This window comes from Lutra lutra, chromosome 14 (assembly GCF_902655055.1).
Source record: "Lutra lutra chromosome 14, mLutLut1.2, whole genome shotgun sequence".
NCBI lineage: Eukaryota > Metazoa > Chordata > Mammalia > Carnivora > Mustelidae > Lutra > Lutra lutra.
Window position 1 is genome coordinate 17,641,975 of NC_062291.1, and position 20,028 is coordinate 17,662,002.

Below are 20,028 nucleotides of genomic sequence, written 5' to 3' on the forward strand. Positions count from 1 at the left end.
CACGCATACATAGGTATATATGCACACACCTGCCTACATTTACTTGTATGTAAATATGAAAATATTTTATTTCATATTGTGTGAGCACAACACAGAATACACTTAAAAATTTAACACTGAGTACTCTGGAGGTACAAAGTGGGAGATTATTAAATTTTTCTTTATAGAGTATTATATTGTCAATTTTTACAGTAAATATATAGCACTGATCTTATAAATTAAAAAAAATTATTAGACATCTTATTTGATTTCTTAGAAGTGCACCTTTTCTCCTCTTAATTGTTGGTATATCCCTGAAGTAATGTTGTTACATAAAACTGATATGCAATATGAGGAAGATACTTCTATTAAAACTTTACTCATTGTTTATCTGAAATTAGAATTTAACTGGGCATGTTTTCTTTTTATTTGCTAAATCTGCAACCTTCTGCAGACAGCAGATCTTCTAATGTGGGATCCAGGACTTGTCTGCTTCCCCACATACCTCTATCTGGAGGAAGGTGGTCCCAGCTGGCAGATTCTCCTCCACGACGACAGTATATGTTGAATTGGTGAACATGGGGCTGTTATCATCAATATCCAAAACTTTGATGGCTAGTGTGAGCGTCGAGTGGCGGGGATGCACGGCTCCATCTGTGGCCACAACAACAAGCTCATAGTAGTCCCTGACCTCTCTGTTAAGCTTCACTGCTGTGTAAATGCTCCCATTGGATGTGATGCGAAAGAGGTTATTGAAGTTGCCCAAACTGTAGTGCACTTGGCCGTTTATCCCAGCATCAGGGTCTGTTGCCTGAATAGAGATGAAAAACAGAGGCATTCACCTAGTATGTTTTGCCATGCTTTTTGCACATTACATTTTGCTATTGTGCTCTGCTAGAAGGGGACAGTTGAAAAATCATGGCATATTTTCAACTGAAAATTCTTTTTTCTCTAGGGGGAAAACTGAAAAAGATAATGATGACGTAATGCAAAAGTCTAGAACCTGAAAAGAAATGCACTGTCGTTGAATTATTCTTCATTCAGAATGACCGTGACATACATTGCTAATATCATTAACAATAACAATATTGTAAAAGAAAACTCACATTATAAAAAACTGGATTTTTCCTGTACTATCATTTCTTTAATGATTTTGAATTCTAAATCAGGAAAACACAGGTAGTTTTTAATTAATGTAACATAATGTACTAGATGACAACTTAAGATGCTATAGTACTTTTTGTTTAAACACTTTGTTTATTCATTTTCCTACATATTTTTCTCAAGCACTGTATATCTCATTTAATCCTCACCATGTTATTTAAGATTTTATTTTTATTTATTTGAGAGAAAGCAAGAGAGAGAGAGCATACAAGCAAGGGAGGGGCAGAAAGAGAGGGAGATGCAGGCTCCCCACTAAGCAAAGAGCCCAATGTGGGACTTGATCCCAGGACCCTGAGATTATGACCTGAGCTGAAAGCAGACACTTAACTGACTGAGCCACCCAGGTGCCCAATCCTCACCATGATCTTATGAATAAATACAGTTGTTCCCATTTTGTAAATAAGAGAATGGTGTCTTAAGAAATTTAAAGCTCTTGCTTACAGCTACATAAGAAATAAATATACAGTGCCCCAGTTCTGGTACATATAAAACTACTTGATAAATATTTCTGGAATTAATGAATGTTGAAATAAATAAATACATGAAACTGAGATTTAAAACTAAATCTGCTCCCAAACCCAAAAGAGAGTCAAGATATCATAACTGGGAAGCACTTGCAAAGAGCTCTTCTTCAATATTGGAATACAATCTCCAAATGATAATTGAGAATTATTGTTATTATAATAACATATTAAATAAAAATTTTAAGTTGCATCACAATCACTTTGCATCAAATAAAATGTGTAAATTTCAAGTGAATATTCATCCAATGGAATGTTATGAGAATTAATCTTATCCAAACTCAAGTGTGATATAAATGATGACTCTTACTATTAACTATTTTGCATTTTGTGTTCAGTAATGCTACTGGTTTTCAAAGAAACTGGAGTAAGTATTAGAAGCCATGAACTGTAGTATAATCCTGTCCTAAAACTGTTGTTAAGGAAAGGAAGGAAGACACATAACTGCATTATGAGCTATGGATATAATAAAATCACTTAATATCCACAAAGCCTGTAATGCAATAGGATGGATTTTAGTAGCATAAATGCAGATGTATATCCAAGTTTACAAATTCTGGCAAAACATGTTGGGGGCATGGCTGAATGCTTATGCCTTGTTTGAGGTAAAAGTGGTAAAGTCCAAGACGTGAGTCATGTTTGCCACTCTGCTCCTTCTCTATGTCTTAATGCCAGACATTCCAGTGGGACTTGCCCCTTCGACTCATCTAAACACAAATGCTTGAGGTTTAAAGCCTGAGAACAGACAGAGAAGGCACTGCAGGAATGCCCAAAGAGGAAGAAACACAGCGAATGAGTTGAAGAGTTTCCATTGACATACATTCTTTACATTGCGCCTAAAATTTGCCATACAAATTACTGACAAATTCGTCAAGCTTGTCACTCAGAGGAAAAATCAAACGACAACAATAGCCCCCTCAGGGGAAAAAAAAGAAAAGCCCCCCCCCCTCTTTTTTGGTCTGAAATCATTGCATAAGTAAATAGAAAAATGTACTCCAGTAATATAATATAAATAGCTCTTATTTCTTAATGGCGACATTCGTGGAAATTTCAGTGACTTTTTCTGTCTGTGGGAATTCTTACAATCACAAAATCAATCATTTATATAACCGGTAATTTAAATGATTCTTGTTCAAATTATGTTTTTATTCATCCACATAATGGAAGGTATATTACGTAATGATTCCATTCGACTAATGTGTGTGTGTGTGTGCATACATGTGTGTGGGGGGGTGTTGTGTAGTAGTGTTTTATATACCTCTAGCTGCTTAGCCATCTCCACAAGAATGCCTCATACATATCTCTGTTAGTTTTCTATACCTGCCATAACGAATGACCACAAATTTAACAGTTTACAAAAGACAAGTTTATTATTCTATGGCTCCATAGGTCAGAAGTTCAACAGGCGTCTCACCAGGTTACAATCAAAGTACAGGCAGAGCTGTGTTTCTTTCTGAAGGCTGTAGGGGAAGTTCACTTACTGAGTTCCTTGCTTATTGTTGACAGAATTCAGTTGCTTTGAGTTGTAGAATTGAGATCCCCACCTCTTTTTCGGTCGTCATATGAGGACCATTCTCAGCTTCTAGAGGCCACCCATAGTCCATGGCCATCTCCTCCATCTTTAAAGTCAGCAATAATGGGTCAAGGTACTCTCACACTTTTGACCCTCTCCTCTTTCTTCTTCCATATCATCCCTCTGATCTATTCTGTTCCCAACCTTTTCTAGTTCTAAGGGCTTGCATGATTGCATTGTGCCCCACTTGGACAATCCAGAACAATTTCCCCTGTTGTGAGCTCCTTAGCCTTAATCACATCTATAGAGCTCCTTTTGCCATGTGAGGTAACATATTTGTAGGTAGGGCATATCTGGGGGCCAATATTCTGTCTCATAGAATCAGAAGCTTAATATGTCTGTGATTGAACTCTTCATTACTCCTGCGTCCAAATCTCATTTACTTCCACCCTTCCCCTTTCAGTAAATGGTCTTCTATTACCATATGAGGTTATGTAAGATGTAAAGTAGATATTTCTGAGCTCTCCATCTTTTATCTGCTCAATTACTCATTCATCCAATAATTTGAGAAAAGCTTATGTAATACCATGCATGAGGCTCAGCTCCAGGCTGTGAGATACACAGTATATTAAGTACCAAGGTCCAAGACCTAAAGTCATTTACAGAATAATCCCTATCTATTCATCTTATGTTCCTTCCCCGCAACCCTGGGGAAATAATATCTCACTCCTAACCATCTTGGTCCGAGCCACCACCAACTACAGCTTAGATCACTAAATTACTTGCTAATTCTTTTCTTTCAGTTATATCCTTTCAGAAAGACCTTTTATAAAAGCAAAAAGAATGACATCAGTCCTCTGTGTAAACTCCTTCAATGATTTCCATTGCTTTGGGCAATAGTCAAACCTTTAATACAACCAAGAGGTTCCACAGAAGATGCAGCTTTCATTCTGTTTTCTCTAACCTCCAAACTTCTCCCAGGCCCTCTGCCCATAGGGCTCCTGCTATCACTCACCAGCCCCCTACTTATGCATCTTCCAACATCAAGTTAAACATTACTTCCTCAAAGCAGCCTCCTCTGATTCCTGAAATGGAGATTAGATTTTCCTGTTGTACGTAGGCCGAAAGTGCCATGTACCTGCCACTTCTGCCACTTTTGATGATTTCTAATTATATATTTACCAATGAGCTTATTTGTTTAAGAGCTGGTCTCCTTTTGTACAATAAGGTATGCCATCAGAATATGTTCTGGGCTTTTCTATTTTCACTGAATGCCTCACATAGTGCCTGGCACATAGTAGGCATGCAATAAATACTTAAATTCATAAATAAATTATATATATTAAGATATATAAGTGAATGTATTAGTCCTGCTATGTAGTAACTGTTATAATTCTTAATTCATTATTTTATTTCATTTTATTTATTTTTGTCATTGTGCATCTATTGTTTGGCTTTACTTTGGCTCTTGTTTTATTATCCTCTGTCAATCTGGTTAGGAATCTGAAAATTAAAACTGGAATCATTGGAACTGAACCTAGTACTTTGATCACCTTGGTGAAACTATTGATTCTATGCTGAAAAATATCATTTTTTAGAAGAACAGAGTGATATTTGATCACAACCCAAACAAACATATGACAAGTAAATATCTTTGTACTTTTAGCATTTTGTAGAATGACAAGGAGAGATTATGTACATTAAGGTGGCAAATGACTGTTCTCTAAGAAGAGATTGCTATATTGTACAGTGCTGATTGGTCTCAGTGTTCCCAGCATACTATTTTTTGATGTCATTAACTTTTATATGTCACTTTTTCTCTCTAGGTCTGAGATATCTCAACTATAAAATAAAATATGTGGAGTAGAGAGCAGTTTTCAATCTCTTTTCTTACCATTATGCATGCCAGAGATGAAATTCACAAACATGGCCCAGATCATCAATTGTAACATGAATAAGATAGACTATAGCTACAGAAGGATTTCCCATAGTTGCAATACCATTTTTTTCTGTTCCACTGAATAAAATATATGCAAAGTTAAGTAAACAGACACTACTATAGATTTAACCTAATAATTAATATCAGAACAATGCAAATGTAGTAACTACACTGGTAACCAGTGACTTGCACGAGACTTTTCACATTTGATTGAAACAACCCATGCCTGCCAAGAGCTTCTCTAGAGGATTGTGAGGACACTTGCTCTGACAAGAGAATGAGAGATAAGAACAAACCTCCATTTCAGAATGAACCACCTGCATTCCCCAAACGCTGTATCAACCACATTTTCCCTTGGGAACTTCCCAATGTATATTAGCTCAGAGAAATGCTTTATTAAGGTCTTCTTTATTTAGGATTGTTGAATAGGAACTTCCTCCCCCATGTTTCATCTTGCTAAAAGGAAGGGCATTTTAGCAAGACAACTGCCCTCTATTGTTCCCTCTCCCACTTGGGAGTGGTGAATTTGGTAGGAAGAATTGGGTTAATGCCTCTCTAAGATCATTTGTAAAGACAGCCTGTGGTTTGCTTGTTAAGTTGTATAAGCTCTTCCCTTATGGACACCTACAATTCCAGCCTTGCCCGTGGAAGAAGAGCTGTGTGAATGAGTTTAGCTGTAGGCTGCGGTATTATCCAACACCCCCTTGCCCTCCCACTAAACTTCTTTCCCTCCAAAATCAGTGTCACCCATCTACCCGAGGACAGGAAACTGAGCAACCTAGAGGATGTTCGTTATTATCTTCAACGCCCCCCCGACAGGGGTTTATAGCACCGTTTCGGAAGGGATTTCATCATAGTTTCCACTGCTGTTTGTTTAGCAGAATAGTTACTAGTATCTTGAGGGACATACAGTTGTTAAATACTGCTACAGTTCACTGAGCAATGCCAAGAATAAGCCCTTTTAATAATCTGTCTGTGATACTTTTCACACAATATTTCCACTTTGTAATCTTTGTTCTCCAGGACATGTTGAAAATGACTATTGTAATGGTGTACATTCTCAGCCATGTTTGGATTCTTAGAGTGGTCTACAGAGAAATAATAAACAGAAGAGAAAACATAATAAAAAAATATGCTTTCAGCAGGACAGTGAGGGGATTTTTTCAAATGGCTGAAATTGATAAAAAAGGCCATGGGGAAGAGGAAGAGATATCAGGTTTTAGCCATGGCCTTGATAAAGCAACTCTGGGTGTGAGTTTTCCTTGTGTTACATTTCATGGAATGTTAGCTAATGTCCCTCAGGATGCCAGTACATTCTTTCAGGGACAAGAGTGAGAGGAGGTAAAGAGAGAAGGGAAAGTCTGGGTTCAGATAAACAAATTTGGGAAACTGAGATTAAATAAAATTTAAAATGTTTTATTACTTCATAATTCCTGAGGTAACATTACTATTGTGAAGTGAATGAGGTGAAGTGAAGTTCTCAAGGGGGATACGTTATGCACCAGATTCAGAAATCCCCAACAAAGGCCACCTCCTTTCAACATGTTGCACAAACTATAGAAAGAAGCCAAGACTCCTATGCCTGATCTCTTCCCACCCACATTTTCGGCACTCCTTCACTATCTGCTCTCTTCTACAAGCTCTCCACCCAAATCAAATCAATTCTCGACATTTCCCTAGAACTCAGCATATACTTCATGACATTTTCTTCAAGCCTTGCCACGATGATTCCTTTTTCACCTCTGAAATTCCAATCACCCATCCATTCCTCCAATCCTGGCCCCCGTTCTACTCCTTGTAGGGAAATTTCCAGCATTTGGAGATCGTGTCACAAATCAGAATTCTCTAGTTGACAAATGCCTCTTTGCATCACAGTTAGTTTAAACCCTTTTCCCACAACCATGAATCCTTTTGGAAAGAACTTGTCTCATTAATTTCTGTGTGTTGGATTTTTCAAAAACACACCACTCTTTATATTATAGTGGGATGATTTGTGGAAAGAGAATATCCAAATACATATTCCACAGGTAGACTGTAGAGAATAAATGTTAGAGGGTTCATCTGCATAATGGGGCCACATAGCTCAATGTCAGCTAAAGCACAGAATGTGTATAATATGTTCAATAATAATAGTAAGTGTGCCCCTCAGCTCTCCCCCACCACATGTTTTTACCCAATTCACTACAACTTAATTCACTGAATGCCTAACTTTCATGAAAGGCTGTGCATCTGATACACATGAAACAAAAGACTGTAATATTCTGTAATAAAGTACTCTAAAAATTTTAAGGTAACTTAGACCACTATCTAATAGAGACAGCGGAACTAGAATGTTTGCAAAATGCTATTTCCTTCCTTTCCCATCTCTTAATTAATGGAGGAGCATGAATAAGGTCATGTCCGTTAAGTGACATGGGTTGGCTAAGCAAGGTAGTTCTATTTCTTTACTATTACAGATGACTATGTAGATGTTGGACAAGATAACCCAACACAAAACCCCTTATTATCAGCAATACTGTCAGGAAATTCGCACTGGTGTTTACTATCTAGCCAAGGAACTCTGTGTGTGATGCTATAATGAAACCATTTATCTTCCCAGAAATCAATTAAAAGTTAATTAAAATTGTTAATAAGAAAAATCACACATCTCTTCTTCTCTTGTACTACATCAAAGCAATAAACAGTAATAGCTGCAACTTTATAATCATCCGTCCATGGTTAACATGTTTTGTAATATACACCTTACCATGGAGCCTGATCTTCAGTTACTTTGTGAATGCCTCTCCTTTGGGAAACTGGCTGATAGTCTGAGGTCAAATAAAGACCTCACTGGACAACACTTCAAATACCTGCTAGAAAAAGTTGTGGAAAATCTTTAATCATTAAAATCAAAGGTAGGGTATAGTAACCAAAAACTTCCTGAAGAAAGAAATCAGATGATATATAAGGGCATCTATTGAAATAAAATTTATTGAATATTTGTTAAGCACCATTTTATAGAAAGAAATTAGATGATATACACGGACATTTACTGAAATAAAGTTTATTGAATATTTGTTAAGCACCATTTTATAGAAAGAAATCAGATGATATATATGGACATTTACTGAAATAAAATTTATTGAATATTTGTTAAGCACCAATTTATAGAAAGAAATCAGATGATATATAAGGATGTTTATTGAAATAAATTTACTGAATATTTGTTAAGCACCATTTTATTGCATACCACTTGAAATGGGGGCCAAGAAATATGTATTTCTTAGGCATTATAGTCATCCTTTATTTTCCTCATGATCCCTTTAGAGTGACCTACTACCCATTCTGTCACATCAATAGAAGTAGAAGCCCACCGCTGCGGTACTCACCCAGGGGGTTACTGACTCTATGGAGACCTAAAAGCATGCCTCTTAACATGGTCAGGAAACACTGGGACAAAACCTCAAAGGACAGTCTGGGATCTATAACCTCTTCTATCAAGAAGTCTCTGGGGAGACTACTTGTTCATATCTTCAGTGATGGATTTTGATTTGAAGTATGTCTCATAATTATGCTCATTTGGATGCATGTTTATATATGAAATTATTTCTGTTTATTCTCACAAAAAATCAAGTGCCTATGAAGAACTTTAAGGCAGAAAGAAAACACTGCTACTAGAAAGGTGTGAACTCCCAGGTAACACCTAATTAGCCAAGTGTGAAGTCGGGAGGGAGCTTAGTTCTCCTTTCTGCTTGTCCTTTCCAGCAGTGTGAGAGGCTGTGTGCTCCTTTTGACCTACAGGTGGGAAACACAGAAGCTGCTGAGCAGGAGGGTCAGAAAGAATAGTGGGCCAAGTCACACTGAATGACATTCCTAAGGGAAATACATTTTTAAAAACTGTCTAACAACTTCTGAAATATATAAAATAGTTGTTCTTTGTTTCTTACAAAAAGCTGAGTCATATCAATGGCTGTGATTTTCAGTGTAAGAAGAGAGAAAAGGGAGTGAGTCAGATGCTGGCGAATTTTTCTTCTCTCTATACAGATGCCGTTTATTCATTACTGAGCCATGGAAAAGAGACCAACTGCCTAGCAGGTAGCAAGTGTACCATGAGCTCAAATGACCAAAAACATAACCAGAGTGAATTTTTTTTTTTAAATCAAATATTGGAACTCTCAAATACTTAATCCCTAAGAATCTAGAAAACCCATGTGTAAACTTGCAATTTCCTACAGGCTTCAGCTCTAGCATAGAAGCCAAACCTTTCCCAAACCCACTCTGTGGCCTTAGGTGAGTTAGTCACTCTCAGCTTCCATCCTTCATCTGTGAAATGATGATGATGACAATGACCATTTATCTCACTGCCTCTCATAAGAATGGAACATACTTACAGCATGCTTGGGACATGCTAAGTAATCAATTACAGCAAAGGAAACAGTTAACAAAACCAAAGACAACTGACAGAATGGGAGAAGATATTTGCAAATGACATATCAGATAAAGGGCTAGTGTCCAAAATCTATAAAGAAATTAGTAAAAAAAAATAAAAATAAATAAAAAATAAAAAAAAAAGAAATTAGTAAACTCAACACCCAAAGAACAAATAATCCAATCAAGAAATGGGCAGAGGACATGAACAGACATTTCTGCAAAGAAGACATCCAGATGGCCAACAGACACATGAAAAAGTGCTCCATATCACTCGGCATCAGGGAAATACAAATCAAAACCACAATGAGATATCACCTCACACCAGTCAGAATGGCTAAAATTAACAAGTCAGGAAATGACAGATGCTGGCGAGGATGCGGAGAAAGGGGAACCCTCCTACACTGTTGGTGGGAATGTAAGCTGGTGCAACCACTCTGGAAAACAGCATGGAGGTTCCTCAAAATGTTGAAAATAGAGCTACCCTATGACCCAGTAATTGCACTACTGGGTATTTACCCTAAAGATACAAACGTAGTGATCTGAAGGGGCACGTGCACCCGAAAGTTTATAGCAGCAATGTCTACAATAGCCAAACTATGGAAAGAACCTAGATGTCCATCAACAGATGAATGGATAAAGAAGATGTGGTATATATACACAATGGAATACTATGCAGCCATGAAAAGAAATGAAATCTTGCCATTTGTGATGACATGGATGGAACTAGAGGGTATCACGCTTAGCGAAATAAGTCAATCGGAGAAAGACAACTATCATATGATCACCCTGATATGAGGAAATGGAGATGCAAAATGGGGGTTAAGGGGGTAGGAGAATAAATGAAACAAGATGGGATTGGGAGGGAGACAAACCATAAGTGATTCTTAATCTCACAAAACAAACTGAGGGTTGATGGGGGGAGGGGTATTGGGAGAGGGGGGTCGGGTTATGGACATTGGGGAGGGTATGTGCTAGGTGAGTGCTGTGAAGTGTGTAAACCTGGCGATTCACAGACCTGTACCCCTGGGGGTAAAAATATATTATATGTTTAAAAAAAATTAAATAATAATAATAAAAAATAATAAAATAATAAAAACTAAAAAAAAATGTGTTCATTGTTCTATGTTTTTCAATGTCTACTTAGAAAACCGTATTTTTAAAAAAAAGCTCCATTCTGTCCTAAACGTTTTTTTTTAAGATTTGTTTATTTGAGAGAGAAAGAGCACGAGTGGGAGGAGCAGAGGGAGAGGGAGAGAGAGAATCTCAGGCAGACTCTGCACAGTATGGAGCCACATGGGGAGGGAGACTCTATTTCATGACCCTGAAAACATACCTGAGCTGAAATCAAGCGGGATGCTTAACTCACTGCACCACCCTGGTACCCCTGTCCTAAGGTTCTTAAAGAATATTTTTGGGGAAGACAAATCAGCCTATTTTTATTTGGCTTCTTTATACATTCCATTTTCCTTGGGACCACATTCAATTTGGTATAGTGAGTCTATTAGGTTCTATTAACATTGCTGTTCTCAACATTTTTTCTGAGAATGTGTTTGTAGTAATTAATCCATATGTGACATATCAAGCCTGTCCACACAGTATTTTTTAGAGCAATAAATACAAATATAGGAAAAACTTACTAGAGCATTTTGTTATGACAAATAGCAACGGTGAGCATATAGGGGCTTTTATGCATTAATTAAGGTAGTATTGTCACATGATAGAGACATTTCTATGAAAAAGTACATGTGATGATTTTATGGACACGGCCACACTTAGAAATGTCTGCTAGGTTTGGCCTGAGAAAGATCAGTTGCATTTCTAAAAAATCAAAAATACATTCCATGGGAAAATAGAAGAGAAAAGATGATAACTTTCAGTTGCATTTTAAAGTAATTTCACCATGGACTGGGAAACAAATGCATATGTCAATGGATGAGTGATCATAGCCTGATTGTACGTTGTGAGGCTTTAAAATCATTATAGTGAGAGTTGAAAGGGGTATGAGAGCTATTTCACACTAAACATTTTCTTACTTGTCATTACTGCAGGCCATCCTTCCAAATCTGAAAAGATAAATTCTACCCGGAGAAATCAGTAAATACTATTTCCCCCACATAAAAGATTTGACAGCTGCCCATATTTCCTTCCAAACCCATGTCTTTTTTAGTGTTTTTAAATTCCTCTCACTTTACCACATTGGAAACCTCAATTAAACTGTCTTGAAGGGCTCTGGGATGCCTTCCCTGCCCCCCCACGTCAGGACAGATGCCCTTTCACTGAGACTCCCAGACCTTCTGTTCTTACTTAGCTCTAACGACATGACATAGGAACCCGTTTCTCTCCTACACTACACTTGACCCAGGTCACAAAAGATGATTGCTCATAGCTGACTTTCGAATGCTTATTCCTCCTAAGTGGTCAGTGAATATTTGCTGAATAAATGTTGAATGGAGGACTTTCTTTTCTAAGGCAATATGTGGCTTCCTTAAAGTTTTGTTGAATCTACCAAGAGCCAAAGCAATTTCTACCAGTTACAGGATAAGTCATATTTCCTGGGAACACTCAAGAGCCTCGTTCTAATCTTTCTGGACTTACCTCTGGCAACTCATCCTTTGATACCAACTCTATGTTTTAGTCAAGATAGTTTATTTTTTGTATTAGTCAGCTCTCACGCAATTCTGACACTCAGTAGCCTGCCACCCTGGATGCTGATTTCTCAAGCCATCAGCTCTCCTCTGATAGTCTCCACTCTGGGAATGGGGTGGAAGGAGCAGCCTTTATAGGAACAGGCCACTCCCGTGACCAAGGGAAAAAAATTAAAAAGAGAGACGAGATATACCAACTACACTCTCTCTTCATTGGTCAAGACAAGCCTTGTATGACCAAGGCTGATGCCATGCTGGTGACACACATGCTCTTACCGTGTGGGACAGCACAAACTGGGAAACAACAAAATGCTTGTTTTACCACCCTCATTGTTCTTGAAACACAGCAGGATTCCCCACCTTCCCTGAGAGTTTGCTATTTCTAAATCCTATCTAATTCTTCAAAACCTGCTTCCAGATCCAGCCTTCTGACTCTTCTTGCACTAAGCTCAAACCAACTAACTTACTTTCTTTCTTTCTTTCTTTCTTTCTTTCTTTCTTTCTTTCTTTCTTTCTTTCTTTCTTTTCCTTCCTTCCTTCCTTTCCTCTTTCTTCTTTCCTCCTTCCTTCCTTCCTCCCTCACTCCCCCCTTCCTTCCCTCTTTTCTTTCTTTCTTTCTTTCTCTCTCTCCATCCTTCCTTCTCTTTCTTTCCTCCCTCCCTTCCTGCCTTCCTTCCTTTCTTAAAGGTTTATTCATCTGAGAGAGAATGAGCATGTGCACATGGAGTATGGGAGGGCAGTGCAGAGGGAGAGAGAGAGGGAGAGAGAATTCTTAAGCAGACTCTGTGCTAATTGTGGAGCCAGACTGGGGCCCCACCCATGACCCCACAAAGACCATGACCTGAGCCAAAACCAAGAGTCGGCTGCTTAACCAACTGGGCCACCCAGGTGGCCCTAAAACAAAACACTTTCTGTTGTTATTGATGTCTGTTGTGAGGTCCAATACCAAGCATCCCAAGTCATTGCTCACCCACACATTCCATAATGGGAGGAACCATTAGGGAAAAATTCTGGGAAGGGAAGGTGTGACCAGTGGGAAGCTGGGACATGGACAGAAATGAGGGAGAGAAGCAAAAAAACAAAAGACAGACATGAAGTAAATGGAAATAAATGATTTTTCTAGAGTTGGGTGATATTTAATGCAAATGAACTGAGTGTCAAATTAAGCCAGCCAGTTTAAGTAGTTACAACCTAGCCTACAGCTCTCTTAATAACAGAATGTAAATTAGCTCCAGGTGATTAAAAAGTATGCATTAGGGAAAAGGATGTAACTCTGTACTAAAAATTTTAAATATTCATCTGTCACAAAATGGTAAACACTCAGAGATTAGGACTTGGACGCTTCAGGAAAAGAGTTTTCATCAGGTTCATTTTCATACAACAAATACACACAATAATGTTTCATGTTCATTAATGTATTTATATAGTTCCACAGCAAGGTACAGGGGCCAAGGGAAGGTCACCCCAAGATGGGCCACTTGGGTATATTGATTATTTTAAAGAGCAGCTACTTAAAAAACAGCTGGCCAGGACACTCAGACCCTCCCCTGTCCCTATGAAAGCAGGGAACAAACCTCCAATACGAAAAATATTCATTGTGCTAAGAAAAAGAGACATCCTTATCTCTTATACCAGCAAGAGGGACTTTAGAGCCAAAAAGCTATAAAAACAAACCTTGCTACAGTTTTCACAACTCTACCCCCTCAGCCTACATTCTGCTTAGGATTCCCTACTAATTAAAACTCCCAAACCCCCATTTTCTTTATCCTACCCACTCTTCACCAATGTAGTCCCTTTGTCTGAAAAGCATAAAAACTACCCACCTTGCTCATTTCTTTAGGTCTCAGTTTCATTATTGGGTCTCACATGTAATAAAACTTTGCTTTTTTTCTCCTGTTAATATGTCTCCTATAAATTTAATTCTTAGTCCACCTGGAAGAGCTTGAAGGATAGAGGGAGAATTTTTCCTTCTCTACAGGCTGTCTGTCACCTTCTCAAACATTCCCTATAGTCCTGAAAGGGGTCAGGAAAACCTGGGGATTTTCATATTTTCCCCTCCCTCTGCATTGGGTCATTCTTTACCTGGGGTCTGCTGTGTATTACACCATGTTGTGTGATAGTGGAATGTTACATATGGGAATTGGATTTTGTTTTCTCACTCTCTCCCTTTTATTCATCCAACAACTCATTCTCATCTTTTCTCTGTGGACAAACATTCCACACCCTACACCGAGGCTCACTTTGTCAAACTAACTATGTTGTCTCACACCTGATTTATTCTGGCACCAAATCCTCCCTGTACTTCTCCACCTGGCTGCCCTCAGTCCTCATTTCACCTCCCTCACAAGCATCTGTACACGGACAGCCCCATCCCACGCTCCTGAACCTCCCTGTGCACCCCTTCACCATGGGTCTAGATACTCCTCCTCCAAATTTTATTACCAGAGACACACTGTATATCTCTTTATGTAGATAGGTTTATGATACATAAGAGAATATTTGGGGTTTGTTTTTGTTTTTACAGCCTTGCAAGAACTGATTTTTTTCCATTTTGGGGGTGACGTTGAGAATGCATGTGCCAGTCAACACAAAATCCTCTGTAAATTCCTAAAGTAGCATAAATACACATGTTAATATAAGTATTGTTTCTTGAGCGCTCATTACAATGGCATCCCTTTCTAAAGCATTTTCCTAGACTGTTAGATAGAGTAAATCTTTTAGGGCATCTCTGGTCAACAGATACTACTTCCAAAAGTAAGGAAGGATGACAAAAATACCACCAAGGTGGCTTGCATTTTATGTGATAATCTGCTTGGCTTGGGCATTTCTGTTTTTGTTTGTGTTTGCATTGTTGGTTAAATTCTGACCCAAAGTGCTGTTTTCCTTTCTTTTTTGAAAAGAATTTTAAATTGTTTCCTCTCTGCTTATTGAGGATATAATATTTTCTTCTCAGATGTTTTTCTGATCCTCTCCATGAATCCTAAGTTTTAATTTTGTTTTGATCCAGCATTCTTGTGTATTAAATGTAAAGGTGCCCTAGGATTTCCCCCAAGAACCAGGAATAATCCATTCCCTAAATACTGCCCTTTAGTCTGTCACAGAAGTGTTTCTTGTTATATTATGTTCTCTCACAAATGATTTGCTTCTATCAGTGCTGGAAGGAAATCATAACTGGAACCCGGAAAAAAAAAAAAGTGACAGTGAGTTTGGATTCCCTGTGAAATCCTCCATAATTACATTTTCTGGAGAACATTCAAGTATTAGATGATCAGATGTAGATCTAAGGCAAAAGAAATAAAAATGTCTTTGGCCAATATAATATCCAGCTAATGAGAGAAAAATATCTCCTAATTCCCAAGCCCTCTGAATAATGCCTTTTACTAGATAAAAGCACACATTATTTCCCAAATAGCAACTGTAAAATGAAAAGGCCTTTTTCCATTTTATACACCTTGTCACAATCTTATCCTATTCACGTAGCCTGAGAACGTCACTGGGGGATAGCCCAATTTAGATTCTGATCCCATGATTTTATGTTATCGTTCATCATTCTTTGGGCTAGGCCCCAAATTTAGCAATTTTAGTTATGCGCCATTTCCCAAATCTGGGATGTCACCAAATTGGTAGGTTTAGAAATACACATTTTCTATTCATTCCTCTGCCAACATTCCTCTGCTCATGCTTTCTTTCTCTCTCTCTCAAATAAATAAATAAAATCTTTAAAAAAAAAAAAAGAGGGCGCCTGGGTGGCTCAGTTGGTTAAGCAACTGCCTTCGGCTCAGGTCATGATCCTAGAGTCCAAAGATCGAGTCCCGCATCGGGCTCCTGGCTCCACAGGGCGTCTGCTTCTCCCTCTGACCTCCTCCTCTCTCATGCTCTCTCTCACTGTCTCTCTCTCTCTCTCTCTCAAATAAACAAAATCTTTTTAAAAATCTTTTTAAAAAGAACAGTTTAATAGCAACTGGTCCAGCAGAAGGTTTTCCTGAGAATAATGGGATTTATTCTATGAAATTATGGTGATGGCTAACAGTGGTCTAGTCGCTATCATTAAGGGATATAAAGGAATTGGAGTCTGGCATAAAAAAATAGATAAAAATTGGAAGTTAAAGTATATTACTCTGAGAAGCTGAAACTCTATAATCTGTCTGCCAAGAATCTTTGTGGATAATAAAGAAGAAAGTTATTGACTCATTTCAAACTTAAAGTCTGAAGAATCTAAATGGAGACGGAAGGCACCGTCCAATATGACAAGTTTGAACCACTTTGATTTGGAATGCCCAGAGGAAGCATTACTCTTACTACTTTCATGAAGACTGATCGCTTTTGACAGGAATCTGTCTGTGTGGACTCGGATGAGTATGATACTGAGGAGTCATAAAAATATTAGAGAAGACTGTGGGCTCAAAGGAGCTCCTCATAAAAATGTTCAGATAGAGGGGAAAAGACAGTGAAAAAGAGACTGTATTTACTATATATCCACACGGTGAGTTATGATACCCACAGGGAATATTTCCAGTCCAGGTTTCAGAATCCCAATGAACTAATCCTTCAGAGATATCATAAAGTAAATAGTGAGAAAACAAGCCAAAGAAATATTGCCTGCTTTTATTTATTTATTTATTTTGTAGTCTGACTCCAGATTTAAGAAAAAAAAAAAAAGAGCCTCCCATCTTTGATTCCTATATGACTTGGGGAAATACACTTACATATAGGGGTCTTTGTTGACAAATTGTGTTCCCTTTGAAGTAATGAGAGGTAATTTAGTTGCAAGTGGTTTACTGGGGTTACTTTTAGGATCAATGCACATGAAAAGGAGAAGAAGAAAGCAGGACTGAGAGAGAAATTCAACTCCTATGCATGGCCAACAACAGCACTGGCCAAGTCTGGAGGAGTCTGGCGTTAGAACTGCAAGCTGGAGTTTTTCTGAATGGCCAAATGGCCAGTCTTCACATTCAGCCACCAGTCAGCATGTGGGCTGCACGGAGAAGGGTGTGACCTTGGGCAAGGCAACTCTCTGCAGCTGAGTAAGCCTAGAAGTAGCTGGCCGGTGAATGATGTCTGCTTACATCACTCCCAGAAGCTAGAACATTCCATCCTTGCTTGAAGGAGTATCTGGATGGTAGACCTCAGTCTCCAGAATGATCCTGTATCTGTATGGGCCTTTTATTAGATTTGAGACTCCTTGCTTAACAGAACATAATGAATCACACATGCACATGCATACACACGCATACCTAGAATCATGACAGTATCACTCATTCCCTGTTTTCAAATTAAATAATCATCTATAGACCTACAGGATGGCCTCACAGTTACAGAAGTCTGTCAGGTGATTGCTCTGACCTAAGCTAATAACGGTCTACTTCTACCCCCATCCTCAGCGATGTGACTCATATTTTCTTTTCGAATCTAATTTTCATGTAACAGTGCAAGTCCTAGGTAGTGTGAACTTTACATGTTTTCTATATTTTATTTCTTAAAACACCAAGTAAAACAGTTATTATTGACCACAATTTATAGGTAAGAATATTACAGAAGACCTAAGGAATGGTGTTCAGGTTCCTAGAGGTAGCAAATAAGAGAACTTGGATTTTAATTTGGGACATTAGTATGCCATCTGTTTGTGATCTTTCTTAAAGGGAGGGGTTGTTGTATTTGGTGTAGCAATATAAATTACCCTAGCTGAATGATAGATTGGAACTAAGAGATAAACATTAAGATGACCTGGAAAAAATTTAGAATTCACTCTGAAATACTTATTTTAATTTTGGAAATCAAGAGCCACATCACAGAAATCCTCCCCTTGGAAACTATTTTTCATCAACATCCAGCACTTACATGTATTCAGTTAGAAAAATAGAAACCTCAGTTGCAGAAAGCTCACATTTCTCCTTACCCTGTGGACCGCTCATATGAAGTAATATCAGAATGAAAAAATACTTTAGCAAAGTCAATGGAAGTCGTACCCTGAAGTCCTGAGACACACAGAACTCACTGTACCCAGAACTATGAAATCTCATTGATTCTTTTGAGACATGGAGGTAATCATTTCAACATAAATCTACAAATCTTCCAGCCTCTGTCCCTGTCTTCTCCATTCTCCTGCTACAGAAACATCAGGGCAGACACTCCTCTCCAACATTCTCGTGGCCATGCTCTTGGGGCTATGCTGTGCCTCTTTCCAGAATCTTCCACATCGCTCTTTCCTGCATCTATCTGCATCAGCCTTCAAGCATGATGAAGTGTTTGGCTTCATGGGTTATTTACTGAGTTATTTATTGTCATGCCAGACTTTCTTCCTCTTCCTCCTCATTCTCCTCCTCTCCTTCTTCTTCTTCTTCTTCTTCTTCTTCTTCTTCTTCTTCTTCTTCTTCTTCATCTTTTTTATTTTTTTCTGTTTTAGTGTTTGCATCTTCTTCTATTAGGCATGGTCATCCCAGGAATCCCCTGATCCTTCAGTTCAGGGCATACCCAACCCCCTCTCACAGTGGCCCTCAATATGCAGGCTTCTCTCTCTAGAGGAGGGTCCTGATTTTACACATTTAGAGTCCTCTCTATCTTTTTTTACTTTTTTACTATTTCTACTTTTGTATTTAATGGTGTGTTTATGTAGGTAATGTCTGACATTCCATGGTCTGTGAGGTCCGTGGGAGCAGACACCCTTCTGTTGGTCCCAGCACTGCGCTCCACACATACGAGACACTTCGTAAATTTCCATTCAAGGAATAGATAAATGAAAGATAAAAAGGATCACAGCCATCCAACTAAAGTGGAATATATATTGGTGTAATCTATATTAAACTGAAAAACATATTGATAAAATGCTGCCATTTCCTCCTTTATAATATAAGTCTCTCTTCAGTAGGGGGCCGAGCAAAATACTATTTAGCCTGTAATCAGAAACACTTGTTCAAACACTTGTAAATGTTGTCTTTGGATTGGGTGAGGAACGGTATCCTGGTCATGATGTTCTTGAATTCCCTGGATTTTATCTTAGCATAGTAATTAAAAGAATACCAAACTTTTGGTATATTACCCTTTGTTCTTAATACCAAAGCTGTAACTTTAATTGTTAATTTAATTTTTAAAAAGATTTTATTTAGTTACTTGACAGAGAGAGACACATCGAGAGAGGGAACACAAGCAGAGGGAGTGGGAGAAGGAGAAGCAGGCTTCCTGCTGAGCAGGGATCCCCGATGCGAGATTGATCCCAGGACCCTGGGATCATGACCTGAGCCAAAGGCAGACACTTAATGACTGAGGCACCCAGGTGCCCTTTAATCGTTCATTTTAACAATATGTATTAAATATATGGTGTTTGCCAGGTACTGTGCTTGGGGCTAAATATCCAGAAACATAAGATATGTTCGGTAAGTAATTGCTCTTAAAGCTTTATGTCACAATTACTTATTTAAAAATAAAATTAAAATTAAAACCATTATGCCTAATCTTTGCTATATTGTTACTAAATGTGTTCTGTGAATAAAGGTGGATGTTGAACGCAGATATTAATGAGGTGCTGCATGCCAGTTAGACATAATTATGTAAATGTGTATATGTACATAGTAATTTAGATACTTGTTTAGTGCCTTCTAATTTAAAAGCTGCTTTTTGTTCATTATCTCTCTTAATCATCACATCAAAACTGCAAGAAAGTTATTACGATCAACTTTATTTTGCAAAACCTGATGTTATTTGAACTTAAATAAATTGGCCAATTTGTAGAGCTAGTAAGTGGCAGAACTAAAACTCCAATCCAGAGTTTTCTACTACAAAACTTGTCCCTTTCCTACTCTATGCCCGTTTTACTCCCCATTACTTTCTCTCTCGCTTTCTCTGTTCACGCTAGGTGTCTGC

General features: G+C 38.1%; 1 protein-coding gene across 3 annotated transcripts in view; it reads right to left on the minus strand.

Moving 5' to 3' along the window:
- PCDH15 (protocadherin related 15) overlaps window positions 1-20,028 on the minus strand; it is a 1,821,443-nt gene that overhangs the window by 241,943 nt on the left and 1,559,472 nt on the right. For all 3 annotated transcript variants that reach the window (XM_047702331.1, XM_047702329.1, XM_047702330.1), the window contains one exon: window positions 485-790. In XM_047702331.1, the coding sequence (XP_047558287.1) occupies window positions 485-790 (306 nt within the window). The remainder of the gene's footprint in view (window positions 1-484; window positions 791-20,028) is intronic.